This window comes from Ixodes scapularis, unplaced genomic scaffold (assembly GCF_016920785.2).
Source record: "Ixodes scapularis isolate PalLabHiFi unplaced genomic scaffold, ASM1692078v2 PGA_scaffold11__112_contigs__length_91849675, whole genome shotgun sequence".
Classification (NCBI taxonomy): Eukaryota; Metazoa; Arthropoda; class Arachnida; order Ixodida; family Ixodidae; genus Ixodes; species Ixodes scapularis.
The window spans coordinates 12,277,605-12,299,476 of record NW_024609837.1 but is presented as its reverse complement, the minus strand read 5'-3'; the positions used below and the strand labels follow the sequence as shown (position 1 = coordinate 12,299,476).

Here is a 21,872-nt window from a genome sequence, read left to right as displayed (position 1 = left end):
ACAATAAAATTAGGAGAATTTTAAAACTTTTTACAAACAAACTATGGGTACAACTTGCTTGTAATATAAAGTAATAATATTTATTAAAAATTTATTTAGTTTTCTAAAAATTGCCAAACATGCCTGCTCGAACGACAAATGGCAAACTTTGGAAATCTGTATCTCATGAAATAATTTAATAATTATTACATAACTTGCAGACATTATTTTACTAATATATGGCTATTATTGAAAAAATAAATAAGGTATCTGAGTGACACAATAGTTCCAATATATTTAGGCAAACATGGGAAAAAAATCAAACAAAGAAAAATTCCAATGCGAATAAAAAAAAAACACCACCTTCGATTTTTTTTTAAATTTGGCTACCCTGTTATACTCTATTTCGGCATTCATTTCTATTAAAAACATGTTGCATCATTGCACTGTGAAAGAAGAAACAACTCCCCAAAGTAGGGTCCTTTTTCAAAGCCTACACTTAGCAGTGTCCTTTACAAGAAGTGACTCTGAGTTCCAGTTTCATGAAACTTGCACAAATCTTTTATATACATTTATTCAGATGAGGTCATTGATCAAAAGAGCGATCGGTCACACAGTAAAAGGGAGGAGAAACTATATACAGCATTTTACATAAGCGTACAAAGTGGTATCATATTAGAGACTAATGATTTGAGAAAAGATGATGCAGTGTGAAGTTGTACTGTCGTGAGCAAAAGTCTGGATAACACGGGAGCGCCGACCGAATTGCATCGCCGCGCTCCCTGACGGCGCGGCGCCTGGTGCCGAGACCCGCGCAATGCGCACGCGCGTCCTTTCTTATCTGCTGGCCCACTCGTTCGCTCGCTTCTACGCGATGCGCTCCTGAGCGATTAAATGGGCGCTAGGTGCCGCCCCGGCAACCAAGATTCCGAGAGCCTCGCTCACCGCTCGGGACGAGCTCGCGTGCTCCGCGGCACGCGCCGTTCGCGCATATCTTTCCCGCGACTCGGCGACGCGTTAAAAACTGTCGCTTCCTTCCATTCGTTATTTTTAAGCTTTCCCCCTATATTTGCCCCGGCTACAAGGCAAACAGCTGCTGCTCAATTTATTAGGCACGCGTTGTAAAGGGTCAAGAAGTCAAGAAAACAACGAGAGAAAAAACAGGGTACTGGCCACAAATTCTCAGCATGGTTGTTCGCGAAGTGACCTTAAAATGTTCAGTTTGACATCAGCTGTGATGACTTGACCCGGAAGTCATAAAATAAAGCGGCTATGCAACGATTTCCGGACAATGGCCAAATAATTATAGGAGTTGTTCTCCGACACTTCTAAAGTAAAGAACAGAAAAGCGATTTAATCTGTGTGCCCTAATTATAATTTTAAACAATAGCAAAGATTCAAGTTTCCGGCACCCCTCAACTCTCCGAATGACGTGCTCAGTGACGTCGACGTGAGGATGCCCCGGTTACCGAGCGCTCTCCTCAAGGATATTTACTCTTTCTCTCTCTACTGCTCTTCGTGAAGCGTTGAGCTGCAGCGATCCCCGCGTCACTGTCACGGCGCGTTTCCCATGGCCCGCCGCGCACGGCTGCAGAGGGAAAATATTTCCATTTCTGCTTTGCGATTACACAACAGAATTGCAACATTTTGCAGGGAAAGTGATGCTTTTTCGATTATATCTGACGCTATCAACAATATAAAAATTACAAGCCACCCAAACTGAATCAGCGCCTCTTTTTTCTTCCGCTTTGTTTCTTGTTTTTTCTTGGGAGGGGGTTGAAAAAGTTTCTTTCTTATTTGGCGTTTTCTTTTTGCTCGTCATTCACCACTTTACCGCGCGTGCATGATCACTCGGAAAGAAGCCCAAGGCTGCCTCGAGTACGCGAATACAAGTTCTACAAGTCATTGCGGCTGCATCAACAGAAGCGACAGTTTTTAACGCGTCGCCGAGTCGCGGGAAAGATATGCGCGAACGGCGCGTGCCACGGAGCACGCGAGCTCGTCCCGAGCGGTGAGCGAGGCTCTCGGAATCTTGGTTGCCGGGGCGGCACCTAGCGCCCATTTAATCGCTCAGGAGCGCATCGCGTTGAAGCGAGCGAACGAGTGGGCCAGCAGATAAGAAAGGACGCGCGTGCGCATTACGCGGGTCTCGGCACCAGGCGCCGCGCCGTCAGGGAGCGCGGCGATGCAATTCGGTCGGCGCTCCCGTGTTATCCAGACTTTTGCTCACGACAGTACCTTCCGGTATATTTTACATCTAGAGTAAAATAAATAACTTTACTTCCACACACAAAAACAAAGATATAATAGTAAGATATTTAGGTTGGCTGTGTATTTACGATTACAAACAATTTCAGGTGACGGATGCCATAGTGCCTAACTGGAGCAGCTTCGATGCTCTCGGTGTATGAATGAATCGTGGCAAGCCGATATATTTTATCCTCCTCGAGGATAACATTTTGGGATTTTTTTTTATAGTGATCAGATAAAAATTATTAGTAACCACCAACAAAAAGAGTAGGTTAAATACCCCGTGAAGAAAAATGTGATAAATAAGATGTCCCTGCATTCAAAATGAGCAGTCCTTGGGAAATCAAATTCGGCACTTTATGCTAAGGTTTTCCTCGCTGTACCCATTTAATAAAGTTGCTTCCAAGCAGATCCGACTGTCCGTGCTACATATACGTCACAGGTCCCTTCTGTTGATGACTTGCTGAGCCGCCACGCGTGCCAAGACTGAATGCCAGGGAAGGCGCGCACCGTCAGCCACTCTTCTTTTTTTTTGTTCACGATACCGAACAACCTCATTTTCGTCCAGATATACAAGATGCACGCCTTTCAGTTTCTTTGATAGAACACTCACCATTGTTCTGGCCGTCTGAATTGCGCTTACTGAAAGTTCTCTCAGGTTGTTCAGCGTGGCCTGGTGCTTCACGAGTCCGCCAACTCCGTCACATGCATTTTTCCCATGTCCAGATGCAGAAAATAACCACTGGGCTTGTGGGCAATCGTCCTTTGCAAATTGGTGAAGCTGGTAGCGATTCTTGAAATGACTGGCGGCGCCGTCACTTACGTACGTCACGTACGAGTATACCGCAACGTTGTCTTCAACCCACTCCTTCACTTTTTCTAGAGCCAAGCAAGCGTGAGCGGCGTCGTGACACAGGTCCTCACTGATGATGGCAAAGCTGTTTGTAGATTTTCTTGTCGTCACTACACATGTAAATATCGAAACTTGTTTTTTTTTTCCAGTGATATGCTTGCACTTCGTCAGGAAGCACGATGGTCCAGTTTTCAGCAAAGTCAAAATGAAAGACTGCTGCTTTGGTATAGTCTTTTTGTGTTTGCAAAAGTAATCTGCACAAAACACTCGTTCGGAGCTCCAGGACGTCTTCATAATGTGTACATAAATAATAGAAATTAAACCCCAACTGATGGCATATAATTGCCAAGTGAAAGAACTACTGGGTGCACAAGTGACAAGTCCGAGGCTGAGGAGCTCACTCACTGCAAACGTACATTTGAAAAGAGAGGTCACAACTGAGGCTGTCGGCAAAGCTTGATCCACGTCAAAGGAAGAAAGAGGGAAAGTCTCCAGACAAAAAATTGTGGTCAGCGGCCTTCGAAAAAGACTTTCCGGAATCGCACTGTCGTCCCTCCACGCGCTGATATGAAAGCACCCGAGCTTCTACCACGTGGTTCATGACACAGCCTGAGCCATGTCGGCGACCGGTTCGCGAGGGGTTGGCGGTGGGGTTACGTTGATGGTCACTCGGATTAGCCCTTGCTGTACTGAGCTACCGCCTGCAGTGCCTTATCGCCGGCTGGTGTCAACAACGAGAACACACACACCCTGTCTACACCAAAACTACAAGCGTTCACCGCACACGCGTCGCCGCCGCTTTTAAGCTTTTGTGAAATTGCTTTCTTTTGCCGCGGAGAACCGCCTTATCTTAACTACGCGCCTGAAATCCTTCCAGGCGGGCGTACACAATATCAGGCGTTTCGAGAAATGCCCGTGGAGTAGAACTATGGGAAAATTCAGAGCCCGCGATGTCGATATCGTCGCCGTTGTGTTAGTACGCCGTCGCGTACTGCAGTCCCCCGTTGGGGGAGGGGGGGGGGGGCGGTCTTACTACGATAACATGGCGACAGCGTTTACACTCTATGTATTTACGTGAGGCTCGAGTATTTGGGGATAATGCTGCCGGTTGGTGTGCCCCTTTGTGCCTGATATTATCGCCCGTGACGCCAGCGAGTGAGATGGCGACAGGCATGACTGCTCAGTAAACAGGCGTCGGCGGCCATGTTTTGCTGGTTGAAGCGAACCCCCTTGTCCTTGACAGCGAGCGGGGAAATGCGAAAAAAAGATTGTATCGGCCGTTTTGCCAGAACTAGCGACGAGTGTCGTCTGCGGTTTCCGGCAACTATTTTGCCATAATCGTGAGCTTAGCGAGGAAATGATTTTTGCTAGCCACAGAACACTACCACGCAGAAAGGGAATGCTTGAACATGTTTTTGTTCTGGATATATATCAGGGATATATATGAGAGAGAGAGAGAGAGAGAGAGATGAAGGTAGAGCGGAAGAGGGAATAGCATATAGTGTCGCAGGAGAATAAAGTAAACAAAGTTCCTAGTGGCCGATGGCTGCATGATCTTTTCTCGGATCACTAGTCCGTAATATGATACCTCTTTGTACACAGTAGTTTCTCCTTAATTTAAGTGTGTGAACGATTTCTTTAGTTATCATTGGCCTCATCTGAATAAAAATATATAAAAGATGTGTGTTGGTTTCATGAAACTGGAACTCAGAGTCAGTTCTTGTATAAAACACTGCTAAGTGTAGGCTTTGAAAAAGGACCCTACTTTGGGGAGTTGTATCTTCTTTCTCAATAAAATGATGCAACATGTTTTTAATGGAAATGAATGCCGAAATAGAGTATAACAGGTTACCTAAATTTAAAAAAAATCGAGGGTGGTGTTTTTTTTTTATTCGCATCGGAATTTTTCTTTGTTTGATTTTTTTTCCATGTTTGACTAAATATATCCTAGCTATTGTATCACACAGATACCTTAGATATTTTTTAAATATTAGCTATATATTAGTAGAATAATATCTGCAAATTATATCATAATGATTAAATTATTTCATGAGATACAGACCTCCAAAGTTTGCCATTTGTCGTTCGAGCAGGCATGTTTGTCAATTTTTAGAAAAATAAATAAATTTTAAATAAATATGATTACTTTATATTACAAGCAAGCTATACCCATAGTTTGCGCCTAAAACGTATTAGAGTTCTCCTAATGTTATCGCTTTAGTTATTCACTCTCAAACGGGCCCCCTCAATCAGTGCGCGTTAATGCAACTGTCCACCACCTCATGCATTACGATTTTTCCTGTCCCCAAGTATTTTTTCTAGTCAAAACTAAGTTTGGATTCGTTCATACCAGACACTAGAGAATAACATATAAAAACATCAGCTGATTTGAAAATGTCGACTAGCCATCCTTTGGTCGATCTTATCTGAAATCACCCAATAACATTTTATCTCTTGTCGACCAATCGGGTGACCCTGTTCCAAACCACCTTTGCACCTCATTATTGAATGATACTTTCACTCGCTCATTAACTCGTTCATTAGTTAGCAACCGTCCTTTGTTCCCCGAAGCGAATTTTTCTCGATGGGCCCCTCTTCGTGATCCTGCTGGAATTAGAGCAATCATAAGCTAAAGCGATAGTCTTGAGGCATTGATGGTATTAATTCGCAGTTTTTTCAAAACACAAGTTAATATAGCTCTTTAATATTGAATCGTATTTTCACTAAGTCTATTAGCAATGGTTGTTTACCTAAAGAGTGGAAAACAGGCGAAGTTGTTCCACTTCGTAAGTCTGGCGATACTCATATATTCCCTGTAACTATCGTCCAATTTCCCTTACCTCCGTGCCTTGTAAAATATTGGAACATGTCATCTTCAGACTTCTGGTAAACTTTCTGGAATCCAATCCGTTTTCTCACCTCTCAGCATGGCTTCCGCAAATCTTTCTCCAGCGAAACGAAAGGGCTTTTATTTACTAACGACTTGCAAACATTTTTTAATTCAGGCCATGTAAACGACCGCATATTTCTGGACTTCGCAAAAGCTTTCGATAAGGTGAAACATCAACTTCTTATACTAAAACTACAGCACCTAAACATTGACTCTCCGATTCTTCAGTGGATTCAAAATTTTCTTTTTTAATCGCACGCAATACGTAACTGTTAACGAATCTGACTGTACTGAGGTATCCGTCGGTTTGGGTATACCCCAAGGTTCCGTTTGGGGTCTATTACGACAGGAAAAGTTGAGCAAGTTGGCGATACATATTTGGGCAAACCCAACTGAAAATACAATTATCAACCATCCATAAAAATGAAAAGAAAAGAAAATGCGCATTCAACCGCTGGACCTACCGTACAAGAATTGAAAAGTAAGGACCTTAGGCTGCGCATATCACACAAGGCAGAAGGGTTTGTAGTTCTCGAATCCGGAGCATATGAAGAAAAAGACCCAAAAGCCATAATCGAGAATTTCATCCCAGTTCAAAACAAAAAAACAAAACAAGCAAAAAAAAAAAAAAGCCATTCTCACATTGTTAGAGAGCAACCACCAGGACAGTTCGTGCATCAAAATCTAAGCCGCCAAGAACCACCAACTATCCGTGTGCTTCTCAGCAAAAACACACAAGGACGAAGTTCCGTTTCGGGCAATTCTGTCGGAGAGAGCCACCTGGCAAGCATGTGGTTCCAAATTTTTATCCAATCAGATTTCCCAAATACAGATACCAGACCCCTTCCGGATACCTATAACTCGAAAAAAGTGGTATCCTATACATGGTTTCTCTATGAATGTCCAAGATATGTATTGTTCTATCCCACACACACGTCTCCTAGAAGTCCTCCGATCCACCATTGCGGACCAAGGCCTCGGATCGTTCCAGAATGCGGCGGGCATGTACTTGGATACCTTCTTGGAACTTTCACGCTTCTACTTGTCAGCGAAAGAGGTGTCCCACTAAGGCCGCCAGTATGTGCAGAGGAGCGGAGTTTGCATAGGTTCCAAAGTAGCTCCTTATCGCAGTGAACTGTTTCTCAGTGCGTGTGGACTTGCCATTCAAGAACATCCCGGTATGCGGACGATTTTTTTAAATGTTGTGTACTACGGTTTGAAGTTGACAAACAAAATGATGGGTGTCTCAATACCATCATGAGGAGTTTCCAACAATGTTCCATGTAGCTCAACTTCACATACAAGATTCCCATTAGGAAAACCATCAAATATCTTGATTCGGCATTCGAATTCAGAGAAAGCCATGTATGCCGGAGGTACCAAGCCCGATCGGGTTAAGGGTTCCTCCCCTTCAATTCTGAGTAGTGATGGGACGAATCACCGGAGATTCGGATTCGGACAGATTCGGAAATTTCCGAACTTTTCGCGACGAATATTCGGCAGATTCGGAGATTCGTCAGGTTCGTCGCTGGATGCAGGCGGCAGCATGAAGCTTGTCGTAAACCTCGCGAATGCGATCAGTTGTGCTCTTATTAGGTACTGTTCCTGCATACAACCAGATTTCGTGTTGTTTATGTCAGCGTATGGTATGTACTGTGCTGTCATTGTAAACCCTGGCACGCGCCCAGGTCCAGCTGAGCTGATCGGTGTGGTTGGCGTAGGCCTAACCAATGCACTTTCTCGCTTTCTGTGCGATTTCGCGGTGATCGGTAAAATGTAGCGAAACGCTGTGTATTATATGTAATCTGGCGCAACGCACAATAAATACATATTCAGGCAAGGAAATGATTCGTCTCCTTCTCTAGAGCTGCGTATGTCTATACCTGTATGGCGCGAGATGTTGCTCGTCACAACTTAGGCCGCGTACTGGCACCGGGGGGGAACTGTCGGTTCTCCATTCTCGGCAGCAAGTTTTGTATACATGAACTTTATTTGATGAAAAAGAAACACAACAAGGGTGTGTCCAACGCAACTTCATTGTTCGTAAACTAACACTAAATCGGAAAGCCTGCATTAACCAGGAGTTTCAGATTGTTTCCCGTGTTCCAATAGAAATACCTCAGTGGGCACTCGTTAGAGATAATCGAATCGAACATACTCACTTATGTGGTGCGTGCCACTGCGACAGTAATTATGGGCAAACATGTGTCTGTACCGAACAGCATGTACGGCATCGATCTCTTGCGGCGATGGAAACATGCGCTTGTATTTCCACGTGCGTGCACCAACATGCCTATTTGGGTCGTGATCCGGAACCGAAACCAATTTTTCCGCGATGTCTGGCTAGGCTACCGTTCTCGATAAACATCCAAAATAATATTAACAAAGCGGAACATTTTATTTATTACTCTGATATTATATTACAATATTATTTCGTGAACTTTGTAGAATTTAGTGAATTTAATGTCACGAAAAGTTGAAACACGCATCGACGTGATTTGGCAACCATGACAACGCTCCGAATCTTTCCGAACTTTTCCGAATCGCTTGAGATTCGGCTACTTTTCCGAATCTTTCCGAATCTTCAGATTCGGCTCCGAATCTCGATTCGGATAAAGATTCGTCCCATCACTAATTCTGAGCACTCCAAAATTGTAAAGCAGACAGTAGCCACCACAGCCCTGTCATCCAGCCTAAAAAAGTCACGTGAACATCAAATCCCACGAAGCTTCGATACACAAGTATTCAGACTTCAGAATGCTGGCTACCCCCAACACGTACTGGCCTTCATATGCGAAAGAATATGCCATAACATCAAGACCAGGGATGGGCAGTATTTCAACTACAAGTATTTTAAATACGTATTTCAAATACTGTGTATTTTGCATTTAATTGCAAATTGGGTAAAGTATTTGACGTGTGTATTTAAATACTAAAACGTGGGTATTTCAAATACAATTGTAATTAAATACAATTTTGTGGGCGAAAATACATCCCTCAAATTTATTGTCACTGTCCACAGAGCAGGAAGAAAACTACGTTCTGCACCGAATGCAGTGTCTGTCAATCAAGCACAAGCGTTTAGTGAGTTTGTGATTACGGCGCTAGTCCACGGCAAGAATAGTGCCGAAATCGACGTTCACAGGCAGACTGGCTAAATAAGTGCCTGTGACAACTTGTGATGCTTTCCAGCCTGATTTCTATCCATATTTTTGCCTGGAACATTCTAAATGCGCGGGTCGTCCAGATTTTCGTAGCTGGTGCGAGTTGCAACAATAAAAAATCTCTAGCTAGTGCTGCGCGTCTTGGTCGTCTCAGTTCTTTGTTAGTCTATACCGAAATGTAATCGACAAAAAAAGCTGCTTGAAGCTCGGTACTTTTTTCACCTATTACCCCCCATTTAGGGGAAATTTTTCCGCTAAATTTAGCGGGGAAGATGTTCCGCTAGATTTAGCGAGGAAATTTACCCATCATGCACCGCGCGGTTACGCCGACGGCGACGCCCCTCAAGCCGGAAACGGGCACCTAGAGCTGTGTTGAAAAAGCCAAAAAGAAATGCACGACGCATTTCTTTTGTGACCTGCTGCTGTTGCCAATTGGGGAGGGGGCTCAAGACTCTGCAAGCTGCACAAATGTAGCTTTTTTTGCTCAGTCCCCTTGCATCATGTACTTGTACTTGATGGAAAATAATTTTTTTTTTAAATTATTATTTACGATGATGATGATGATGACGACTGCCGGCCTTAGCCGGCCGCGCACCTCGCTGCCCTCTGGTGACGTCACGTTTGGATGGAGGGGAAAACTGGGGAAAAAACTGGAGAAAGATGTATTGGTTTTGGCAGCAAACAAAATGTCACTTTTTTTAATTAACAATAGTGAATCTAGAGGAACGAGATAGCATTTCGGAATCCGGAAGCCATTCGCATTCAGATGAATCCTTTGGATTAGGTAGCTCAACAAATCGGCGGAGCATAGTACACCACTTCGCGTTCTCAATTTTTGCTCAGTTCATCCCCTTCCATGCCCTCTTCACCTTTGACTGCCTTGGTCGTTTTATCCCCCCTCGCAGTTTATGAAGCGACAGGATTATCTTTCCTGAAGAAAACCGAGGCCGTACGTCGGTGGTGGAGTTTAGAGCTACAAACCAACAAATATTAAAAGGACGAGCGACAGAAGTGCAGATGAAATGAATAGCAGGTTTTGTTTTCCACCAGCTCTGCATGATAATCAAATTACCTCATTTCTTCATACTGGCTACTCCAGGTCAGGAACATCGGTGGTTTTGCAAGAACCGAGTTGGATGGACAACTCGGAATTCTAAGTTATTAGTGACTATATATGCAACTGAGATCAGCGCAGCCGCTTCGAGAGCCTCTTCCAAATGACACGTAGCGGCGCTTGCCGCCACTTAATTTAGCAGAGGCCACACTTACACTGTTGGCGAATGCCTTTGCTGCGTGATCGAGGGGTCGATGTCGGTGGTTTAGCGATTGCTACGATTCATATTTTGAAAAGTCAGTTACTCTATTTACTCGCATAATGAACGCACCTTTCTTCCCCGAAAAATCAATGCAAATTTGGGGTGTGTGTTCATTATGCGAGGTTAAACCTCAAACAATTATCTTAACGCTGAAATGGGAAATACATTAACAACCAAAACACTGCATCTTAAGACTCACCTTTATGATAAAAAGACAGGTACGCTCTCGGCCACAATTGACGCTGTCAATTTATTGTTTTTTACTTTCACTTCACTCCTAGTCGAAAGGCTCAGTGATGTCACTAGCCGCATCTTTGTGTTCGTGGTCCCAAAGGAGGTGGTCCTCGGAACCGTCAAGCCTTTTGGAAATCCCGGTCTCCTTAAAACTCTCGACGATGATGTCCCCAGGAATCATGTTCCATGCCTCCAAGACCCACTCGCAAGGCATTTCGATTGATGGTCTTTTGATTTTGCCCTTGGGTGTAAGCGCAAAGTTGCTGGCTTCCATCCACCCAGCGTAGAGCCTCCTCACATTGTCCTTAAATGGCTTGTTGAGCGAAACATAGAAAGTCTGCAGCACTAAGTCAGGCCACCCGGAACGACGGCAATGTCGGCGCATAGCTCCTTCAACTTGAGGTGAACACTGTCCAGGAGATGCCCAAGAATACTCTCCAGCACGAGAAGCGATGGAAGAAAGGCATTTGGCTGGAAACCCCACACTGTCGTAATCCAGTCCACCCTCAGGTCCGCTGAAATCCACCCCTTCTCTTGTACACGAATGTGAATGACATCTGGAAACTTGCCCTTGGCAAGTGTTTTCCTTTTGAAGACCATGTATGGTGGCAGCTTACAGCCATCCACCGTCACTGCCAGCATCACAGTGCACCTTTGCTTTTCAGTTTGTGTTGTCCTGATGTGAACTCTCCGTGCACCCTTCTGGTCTGATCGGCATTTCCAATCTGGGACACGATGAAGTTTTTTTTCTTGGCGCATCCTTATAAGGTAACGGTGAAAATCAGTGATCTTGTCCTCGTAGCTTGAAGGGAGCCGTCGGCACAGTGTCCTACGTATTCAGAGACAGAGTCCGTTCCGTCGCATAAAGCGTGTTGCCCAACCAATACTGGCCTTGAAATCCTGCGCTGAGATGCCATGTCTTCTTGCAATGGTCCGTGCGTGATTCTGAATCAGCTCATGTGACACAGCACAACCCTTCTTCCGAAAGTTCGTCACGTATTCGAGCACTTCCTCCTCAACGCGAGGAAACTTTCCCTGCTTCGGTCCTCGGAAAGACCGACGCGTCTTCTTTGCGGCTTGCAACTTTTCACGTTGCTGTTTCCAATACCGGACGCGCACCTCGTCGACGCCAAAATGTCTTGCGGCCGCGCAGTTGCCATGTTCAATGGCATGCTCAACAACCTTCAGCTTGAGTTCGCACGTGTAGCTGGCACAACGGACCATCCCTGCATCATCAATCAACACGAAAATGATGATGTCGCCAGTGCAGTCGCAAAGTGGTGGAAATGGGAAACTCCCGCGGTAACTTTTTTTAGTTTCTTCCCGCAGCCGTCACGCACTCTGCAATTGGTTTAATTTTTCTCTTCTCTTCCCTTCTTTTCAAATCAAGTCAAAATGTGTTTTCATTTGTAAACAAGATGTTAGTTAATTGCACGAGGGCTTCTCCTTCTTATCTCTTCGTGCAACACCGCAACAAAACTGCACTGCGCAAAAAAAAAAAAAGCTCCTCTTCATCGTTTTCTAAGCATTTTTCTTTTTTTGTTTTCGTGGGATCCATCTTTTTTACTGCCTCCCGCAAGGCGCTTGTTCGCCCATGCTGCTCATGTATTCGCGACCTTGCTGCACCAGGATAGAGAAGTGCGTTCATTTTGCATGGGGGGGGGGGGGGGGGATTTTGACGACTGAGTTGGGGATGCGTTCAATACGTGAATCTAAATTTTCATAACCGACTTGGGGATCATTACACTGGTGCGTTCATTATGAGAGTAAATACGGTAAGTTTGTTGTGTGGAACTTTGGACAGCGGGAAATTCGTCTGCAGCAAGCAGCACCTGGTATTTCGGCTGTAGATGACAAACTTTTCCATTCTCGGTACTGGTGATACGACCGCTCACCTGGCGTCTTTAAAGGGCAACTCCGCTTCATTTTCGATATTTAGAAAACTATGTAGCCCTCTTCAGTATCATATAGGAAGACCCCATGTCAACTATTACAATCTAATTCCGTCTCTATATTTAATAAACAGGCCAGCAAACCTTCAAGCGAGCCAAGTCGCCAAAATCTGCCAACTCTAGCGTGCGGCGCGAGGCGCAATCATCAGCGCAGTCAATGCCACGGAGTTGGAGTAGCCGACATTGAGCCACTACGTCAGAGGCATGACTACCTACGTCATTCTCACGTTTTGTTTGTTTTTCCTTCTCAGAGCGAAATTGAACGATGACGTCATGAGTTTCTCCTCCCGGTGTTGGCTGACCGGGCGTCCACGTGATCACCGTAACGCGGATGCGCTAGTTTGCACTGCCCTGCGCGCTTATCGGCCTGTTTCTTTGCTCCCCCTCTCCTCTTTCGTCTTCTCCCCTTTCCCCTCTCCCCCGGGCCATCAACGTCCACGACATGCGAAGCGACCTGCCCGCGCGTCATGTGTCCTGTTTCTCGCTCCCTCCCGAACGTCACAAGACCACGTGGTTTAACATGACGTAGCCATGACTCTGACGACCCGAGACCAATGTTGCCTGACGCAACCGAAGTTTCGGTTTCGGTATCAGCTGATGTTTAAATTAGGATTGCACAAATAATATTCCACATTTCGCGAATCCGAAGACGTAGAGTTGTTTAGTAGTGCTTTGTAAATTTGAATCACATGTAAGCCTAGATTTTTCGGAATTGAGCGGAGTTGCCCTTTAAATTGAGTCACGCAGCGGTGAGCACACAAACACATGCCAATACAAATTTCATTTAGAGACAGAAAAATAGATGCTGGTCGAGCTCAAGGTGCCTGGATTCTGCGGCACAAGCTTTCGCTCCATGTGTTCGGAGCTGAAACGCGCTAGCAGATTCTGCCACCGTTCCCTCTATTGATAAGTCATTTGTCGACGTACAAATCCTCGTTTCTGATATCGCTATCACTACCATTTGGCACCATACTGTTTCCTAAAACACCTCAAATGTAGCGCAGATATGTCAGTATGCGATGACCCAAATTCGGTTTCACGCGATTTAATTTTTCGTGCTCAACTACAACCAAGTTAGCTTCACGACGAAAATTTTTGCCAGTCGCGAGGACTTAGTTATAAAGGCGTTTGACGGTGCAAAAAAGCCAATGAACGAAATGCAATTAATCTTTTCACAAAAGTGTCTTGAAGTGGTGCATTTTTCATACGCAAACTTGGCAAGCATAGATTTTTGGGAGAAAAAAAAACCAAGAAAAAAAACACCTAATTTTCTATGCCCGAGAGGAAAATAACAGGCAAAGCCTCCTATTGATGCTGCCACTCACACATGGTACCACACACGCCCTGATCTGTTTATTATAAAAAATTAGGAAAAATTAGGCGTCATAAAATTAGGCTACCCTTATGTCACACTAAGCATTTTTCAGAGTCGCCCTTGATCTTGGCTATTCATGAATGGAATGACCTCCCTGAAAGTGTGGTTGATATCTCAGACTGTGCACAGTTTAGGAGTGTATGTGAAGAATTATTTAAGTCAGTTTAATTTTATACGCTCTCTGGTGTGTAGCTGTTGTGTATATAGTATGCTGTGTATGTGTGCGCGATCTGTCGCGTGCTGTTTTCGATGTTAGTGTTTTCTTGTTTTTTCAGCGAACTTTTTCTTTTGCCTCTCCCCCCCTCATGTAATGCCTCCGGGCGCTTTGAGGGAACATTAAATGAAATGAAATGTTCATCTCTAAGAAGAAGCTTTCAAGTTTTAGAGCACAGCTCTTCGGTGCCCTTTCCGGATTTAGTGGCGTCGCCGTCGGCGTAACCGCATATTGCATTCTGGGACATTTCTTATAGGGACTTCACACGTGACGTCATGAGAGTAACATTTTCCCGCTAAATTCTGCTAAATTTAGAAGAGAAAGTTTCCTGCTAACTCTAGCGGAAAAATTTTGTCCTCGTGACAGCACGTCACGCGACGTCCCATGTGACATCACGTGCGACGTTACGTGAATGAACATGACGTCACGTTGCATTCATTCATACCCTCCCCTCCTCCTCCTCAAGAGCTGCGCTCTAATTCGGCGTTACAAGGAATTGTAAACGTCTTTCATTTTTTTATGACATGCAATGCCATGCGTGTGTAGTAGCATCAGCTGGACAGTTTGCTTGTTTTCATTAGCTTCATCCATTAGCTAATTTATACAACTTTTTTTACGACCAAAAAGAGCTCAAGAACATAGTATATGAAGAGTTTTCAGGAAACGCAATGTTCCAATGTGAGAACCGTTTTCCCCGTACCCACATGGCGGGTAGAAGCTAAAGTCACTGGATGCTGGGAAAGTAGCACCATTGCCTTCCCCACCTGCTAGCCGGACTCAAAGGAATACCAACATAGAAACGACCAAAAACCATACGAGGTGATTGGCTGATAGGTTTCCGCTGACATGGCAATCGCCATTTCGGTCCTTTTGAATTTTCGAAGCTTCGAAAAGGTCATTCCGAACCAGTCGCGCCAAGATAGATATGCAGTCTCAGTTAAAAGCGACTCTGACACTGTGCATGCAGTCAACCAATCAATCGTGGTTATCTCCCCCGATTTCTTACAAAGACGCTGTTCTTCCATATTTTAAAGGGACACTCAAGCGCTTTTTGGAGAAGCTACTTTTTGGTGCGATGGTGTTAAGGAAGTGTCAGTGAATGAGTATCTTCAGTTTTAGAAGGCAGAAACGCCTATTAATCACGCAGGAATAAAATACGTGCGGACTCTTTTCTGTACTTGCGAGGACCAATGAAATTATCGTATGTTTGAAAATTTTGGCGGTCTTTTTAAAGTTTCGCTAAAAAAACAATTTTCAGTTCATTTAAATATGTTGTGCATGATAATTTCACAAGACGTAAAATATTTCTAGTTTAGAATACGCGATAGCGCAATTATCGTTTCACAAACAAGGGACTACGTTTTCTATTTGCCTTCCTCCGCGGGGGGTGAATTTCCCGTTCCCCAGGGATGCGCGGAAGCGCACGTATCTCCGCGCGTTGCAGGCCGGTCGTGCCGGTCGCGGGCCGGCCGGCTCCTTCTATCCGCAAACGTGGCGTCGGTGGTGATCGTCGAAATGGACGGCCTGGTGAAAGCTCATCGTTCCGCGTAAAAGCGCTATCCTTGACTGTGAATTTTCGTCGTGTTTCGCTATGATAACCCAGCACGTACTAGAAGGGAACATCCACCTACTCATGCGGCGATGTCGTGGCGGCACTCTCAAGATAGCAGAAACGCCCGTGCCGTCGTGTTTGTTTACTTCGACTACAGTGGTGCTTTCTAAGCATTTGTGTCCTCAAACATCGCCCGGATTTCTGATTTGGCGCATTTCATGCGTGTGCTCAAGTTCAAGGAATTACTGGCGCGTACCGTATAAAGGATGCGAATATTCACGCGTTTTCATCACCGGAGAAAAGTGATTAGTGTTAGCAATCCTGAACGCTCGCAACGTCTATCTGATCACGAAATCATATTTCTACGTTGCTATTCGCGACTCCAGCAAAACGGACGCCGCCAAGCGGGAAAACCGGGAACCAGTCGGTCCAGGTCGCTCCGCGCCCCGCCGCGTCTCTGATGGCTTTCGCGGACGTGTGGTGTCGGCGCGGGGGCGAGCAATGTAATTTGACGAAGGTCCGAAAATTTCTTAAGTTTGCCTGAGTGTTCATTAGTGTGGTGAAGCCCCAGTAGATTGTTTCTTTCCATCACGTGTTTGAAAGCCCGTTTACTCCACAACACACGGTCGCGTGCTTTCAATTTTTTGGATGAGGAGGAATCACGGAAAAACGTTTTGATTTCTCGTCTCTCTAATCACATTCAAAGTGACGACTGCTTGGTAACTGATAAATGGTTTCTTTTATAAGGATGTAGAACAGTGGACTGAGGTCGACAGACGAAGTGTTTCACTGGAGGGAACACCAATGTTGCAGTCAAGTGAATGGGAAGGTTCGATAGCTGCTTTCCTTGAGTTTGGTTGTGCTCGATTAGCTTCAAGTTAATTTGAGCCACTAACGCCGGCCGGTGCGTTGGCTATTCATCTTGGCGGCTTTTTGCCGAAAAAGACCACATTGAAAGAGTTGGGCTAATTTCGCAATTACTTGATTCAGAAAACCTGCTCGCTGCATATGATTAATCAGGGAAATTATCTGCTTTCAAAAGGTGGGGGACGCGTCTCGCAAAGTTGGAAGCTGTCACGTCATTAGGATCTATCGCGCCTCCAATATTTATATTATAACCCCTGTCGAAGCCAGCAGCAATATACGTCTACATCGCTCAGGTTGACCGGCCACAAAAAAATACTCATTTTATCTGTTCAGGATTCGAAGTCAAGTTCAATGCAGAGAGGTCTGTGTGAATCTCCGATGAAGACTCTCCTTAGTTTGTCCGCATTCGTCTCCGTTCTACCGGCTAGAACCATTTGGCTAAGTTTAAGTAGTATCTCTCTGTCAAATATACTTTTATTCAGCAGTTCACCTAATAGTTAGTTAACTAAGTTCATATTTCAACCCGAAGAATATACTAATATCGCTTTAGGGACATAGTACGTAATATGATACATAATCCGCATATTCGTCAAAATGACTTCTCGATTGCTACTAAAACCTGAATTGAAATACGAGTATCAGCTGCTTAGTGAAGCGCCAGCGAGTTGACATGCTCCTTGGCTCAAGAAGCGCTTGCTTAATTTTCGTAGTTTTCCTGCAGCCTGTGTTCTTGACCGAGCACACGACTGGAGCTTTTTCTTGAAACGCGGACAGGCACAAAAGCTCCATTTCACGGACAGATAAGTCGCATGGTCGAGGCATGCGAGTTAGCTAAAAATTACTCTCGGTGGAACAATTTTGTAGCCCTCGCCGTTTTCCTTAGATGATCAAAACTAATTAGAGTCTATTACCGTTTCTCCGGAGCCCATAGTTTCGGTTTTGATCGAAGTCTCCGAAACGAAAGTTTGACATGAAAAGAAAAAAAAAAACATCGGCAAAACAAAACTATGCTCGGCAAGTTTATGTGCACCGGCTACACTTAACTGTCTCAGTTCAAATACCCATAAAATTGGGCATTCAACAAAATAAAATTTGTTAAATTGAATGCGCCACCCATTCAGGCCTAGCAACCGCCTGTTCTCCCGAGCCGACGCGACCTGGACCACGGTGACCTGGACTCAGCCGCCATGTTTGTTTGGTGGTGGCGCCCCCTATAGGTCGCTGGAGTCGCAAATATCGCTGCTAAGATTACATTGTCTTTTATAATCGTAGAAAAGGCGTGTGGCGATATTTGTACTATTGCAATGTCGTGTATTAGAGTCGTGATCGTCCAAGACGGCGCTGCATCTTTTTATTTTATTTTTTTCATTCGCTGTACCCTGCAAGCCTATCAAGAAAAAATAATAAAGCTTTAGACTAGAAAACTGTCTCTCTATATTCTGTTACGGCATTGAGTAGCAGTGCGTCCCCTTTTTTAGAGGGGCCGCTGACACAGCTGACGGCGGCGTACAGAAGCGGTCGCCGTGCTGACGACCCGCTGCGCTTGTTGTAGTGGTTACAGGTGTGTGTACGCGCGGCGCAGTGAGGTCGTTCTGGTCGCTCCGGTTGCAACGGACGCAGTCGTAGGTACGCGCTCGTTGCACATGTCTGAACCAGCCTTCCCCCCGTTCTCCCGAGGCGAAAGTCAACGTGGCGACATCGTTTGACATCACGTACCAGAGGTAACGCTGCGATGTCAAACGTTGGTTTGGTTACGACTTGCCCCAACCGCAAATCGAAGAACGCCCGAAAAGGTCTGCGTTTCGTCGTCCTCGGAACCCGAACATGACTCCGAAGCGCTGCTATCGTCCACATCGCACGTCGGAGTGGCGTCATAGGAAATCATCCCCAGGTCGGCTGTCCGCCGAAGAACTTCAACCTCTAACGGCGTCAGGTCCTCGAGCGTAGAGAACTCCGCCATGATCGAAGCTCGAATGACAAAGAGGTTCGGCCGATGCGGCTACCTCGGGATCACTGCGCGACGGAACGTCGTCCAACGCCATTGGCCCGAGATCCTTTTGATAAGCGTGCGACGACCAATGAGAGTGGTTTCGTTTTCGGATGGATCCGAGGTTTGGCGGCCTTCAATTACATTTTTATTAAAGAAATAATCACCATATGACTATACTTTTTGGTTTTTAGGGATACTTAAGGCGTTTAAATTCAGCTGTCATTATCAAAACACGAACTCAAAAACCACTTGACTGCCCCTTTAAGACACAAAATTGTTTGTCAATACCGCCAAGCACCGAAGCCGCACTTAGTGGCGGACTTGCCCTTGTTTCGCCGGTGCGTGTATAACATAATTTCGCGACTCCAGCGACCTATAGGGGGCGCCATCCCCAAAAAAATATGGCGGCTGAGTCCAGGTCGCGTCGGCTCGGCCGGGCCGCCTGGACGGGTGGCACATTGAATTTAACAGGTTTTCTTTTCTTTAATGCCCCATTTTATAGGTATCTGAAATGCGACAGTTAAGTGTAGCCGGTGCACATAAACTTGCAGAGCATAGTTTTGTTTTCCTCGTGTTTTTTGTTCTTTTCATATCAAACTCTCGTATCAGAGATTTTGTTCAAAACCGAAACTATGGGCTCCGGAGAGACGGCAATAGACTCTAATCAGTTTTAATCAGCTAAGGAAAGCGGCGATGCCCACAAAATTGTTCCGCCGAGAGTAATCTTCAGCTAACTCACATGCCTCGACCATGCGACTTATCTGTCCGCAAAATCGAGCTTTTGTGCATATCCGCGTTTAAGAAACAGCTCCAGTCGTCTGCTCGGTCAACAGCACAGGCTGCAGGAAAATCACGAAAATTAAGCAAGCGCTTCTTGAGTCAAAGAGTGTGTTAACCCACTGGTGCCCCACTAAGCAGCTGATACTCGTGTTTCAATTCATGTCTTAGTAGCAATCGAGAAGTTATTTTGATGAATATACGGGTTATGTATTTTATTACTTACTATGGGCCCCACTAAAGCAATATTAGTATATTCTTCGGGTTAAAATATGGGCTTAGTTTACTAGCTATGAAGTGAACTGCTGAATAAAAGTATATTTGACAGACAGAGAGATACTACTTAAACTCAGCCAAATGGTAGTAGCCGGTAGCACGGAGACGAATTCGGACAAACTGAAGAGAACCTCTCTGGCATGTTCCCTTCATCGGAGATTTACGCAGAACCTCTCTGGCAGTGAACTTGACTTTGAGTCCTGGACGGAGAAAATTAGTATTTTTTGTGGCCGGTCAACCTGAACAATGTAGACGTATATTGCAACTGGTTCCGAAGGGGGTATAATATAAATATTGGAGGCGCGATAGGTCATAATGTTGTGACAGCTTCTAACTTTGCGAGACGCGTCCCCCACCGCGTCCCCCACTCTACTGCGTCCCCCACCTTTTTAAAGCAGACAATTTCCCTCATTAATCGTATGCAGCGAGCAGGTTTTCCGGAATCATGTAATTGCAAAAACAGTCCAACTCCTTCGTTTTGTTCCAAAGGCTTTCTCGGCGAAAAGCAGCCACGATGAATAGCCAACGCACCGACCGGCGGGGGTGGCTCAGACTTGAAGCTAATCAAACGAAGCCAAACTCAAGAAAAGCAGCTATCGAACCTTCCCTTTACTTGACTGTAACGTTAGTATTCCCTCCGGTGAAACACCCCGTCTGTCGTCCCCAGTCCACTGTTCTGCATCCTTATAAAGAGACCACTTATCAATTACCAAGTAGTCGTAACTTTGAATGTGATTCGAGACAGACAAGAAACCGAAACGTTTTTCCGTGATTCCTCCCCATCCAAGAAATCGAAAGCATGCGACCGTGTGTTGTGGAGTAAACGGGCTTTCAAACACGTGATGGAAGGAAACAATCTACTGAGGCTTCACCAGACTAATGAACAATCAGGCAAACTTAAAAAATTTTCGGACCTTCGTCAAATTACATTGTTCGCCACCGCGCCGACAACACGTATCCGCGAAAGCCACCAGAGACGCGGAGGGGCGCAGGGCGACCTGGTCCGGCTGGTTCCGGGTTTTCCCGCTTGGTGGCGTCCGTTTTGCTGGAGTCGCGAATACGCCAAATGCCTTTATAAAGCGACCCGTCGCCGGGAATTCGGATCAGCTCGCCAAGATCGGGTAAATCAAGGAGGAACTGCGCACTGCCCGAACAAAAATAGCAACCGTACGGCGCCACTTTCCCAGTATCAGGCGACCTTGGTAGAAACCAGACGTTCACAACAGCGACGCGTCGCACAGAAAGCTATTGGCAATTTTTTAACCTACTTTTGCGGCTCGATTTTAGACCGCCAAACACCATGAACGATCAGATTCACCTAAAAAAAAAAAGCTGGCAAGCGAATCTGCTGTGACAGTTTTCTAGAAGTCGCCAAATGTCATCGAAAGGGATGAGAGCGACAGGACGTCTCCAGCAAGCACCCGATGCCTTCCGAGGCACCACTGAAGGTAGGAATGTCGCACCAGAGTAAGGACGACCGAAACTCATCCGGCCAGCGGCCGTAGGAATGGAGACGCCTCGAAAACAATTGCGAGCTTAATTGTGGTCTTTGCTGCGATCCGAGTCGGCATAAAGTGGCGTACACGAGCAATTCCTTTACCACAGTAAGTGTGATGGCTGCATCTCAAGTCATAAAAAAAAGCCAAAACTGGGAAAAATAAAATAAAATTAAGCGTAACTACATACCCGTCTCCGCGGGATCTGCCCGATTGTTGACTTCCGTCGGATCCTGAGGCTCTGCAGACAGAGACAGTTCCAACATTCAGAATGGCACCTAGCTGTGAAATGACGAGACAACAAACCAATCTCAGCGGCCACCGCTGCGTTGCCATGTTGTTGAAACCCTTCGGAAACCTGCGGCTCTGCAAAGGACGAGGTTGAATTAAACCTGTTGCCAGAGATTGAATGTCCAAATTGCCAGTTTAATGAAGCACAGACCTGGATTTGTGTGGAATGTAACCTTTGTCACGTCCGCATAATCTGATGGTTCGCCTGGTGGGGAAAAAATATGACGAGAGACATGACGTTCTGGTTACATGTTCCCAATTACAAAAATAAATGTTATCGGGAACCTATACCTTCCGTAAGAGCTGGCACATGGTTCCTGGGTTTCCGAACTTCCTCGTAACATTCTGTCTCTGTGGGTGAAGAACGAGGTGAGGTACTTTTAAATAAAGATAATG

At 45.4% G+C, this 21,872-nt stretch overlaps 1 protein-coding gene across 1 annotated transcript in view; it reads right to left on the bottom strand.

Annotated features, from left to right (window-relative positions):
• Positions 1–11,039: 11,039 nt before the first annotated feature.
• Positions 11,040–21,872, bottom strand: part of LOC115332160 — a 29,515-nt gene continuing 18,682 nt past the window's right edge. Inside the window, exons 12-16 of the mRNA XM_042289143.1 lie at positions 21,768–21,827; positions 21,628–21,681; positions 21,492–21,551; positions 21,376–21,426; positions 11,040–11,912 (exon numbers count right to left, since the gene is read on the bottom strand). Coding sequence (XP_042145077.1) covers positions 11,524–11,912; positions 21,376–21,426; positions 21,492–21,551; positions 21,628–21,681; positions 21,768–21,827 — 614 coding nt within the window. The 3' untranslated portion in view covers positions 11,040–11,523. The remainder of the gene's footprint in view (positions 11,913–21,375; positions 21,427–21,491; positions 21,552–21,627; positions 21,682–21,767; positions 21,828–21,872) is intronic.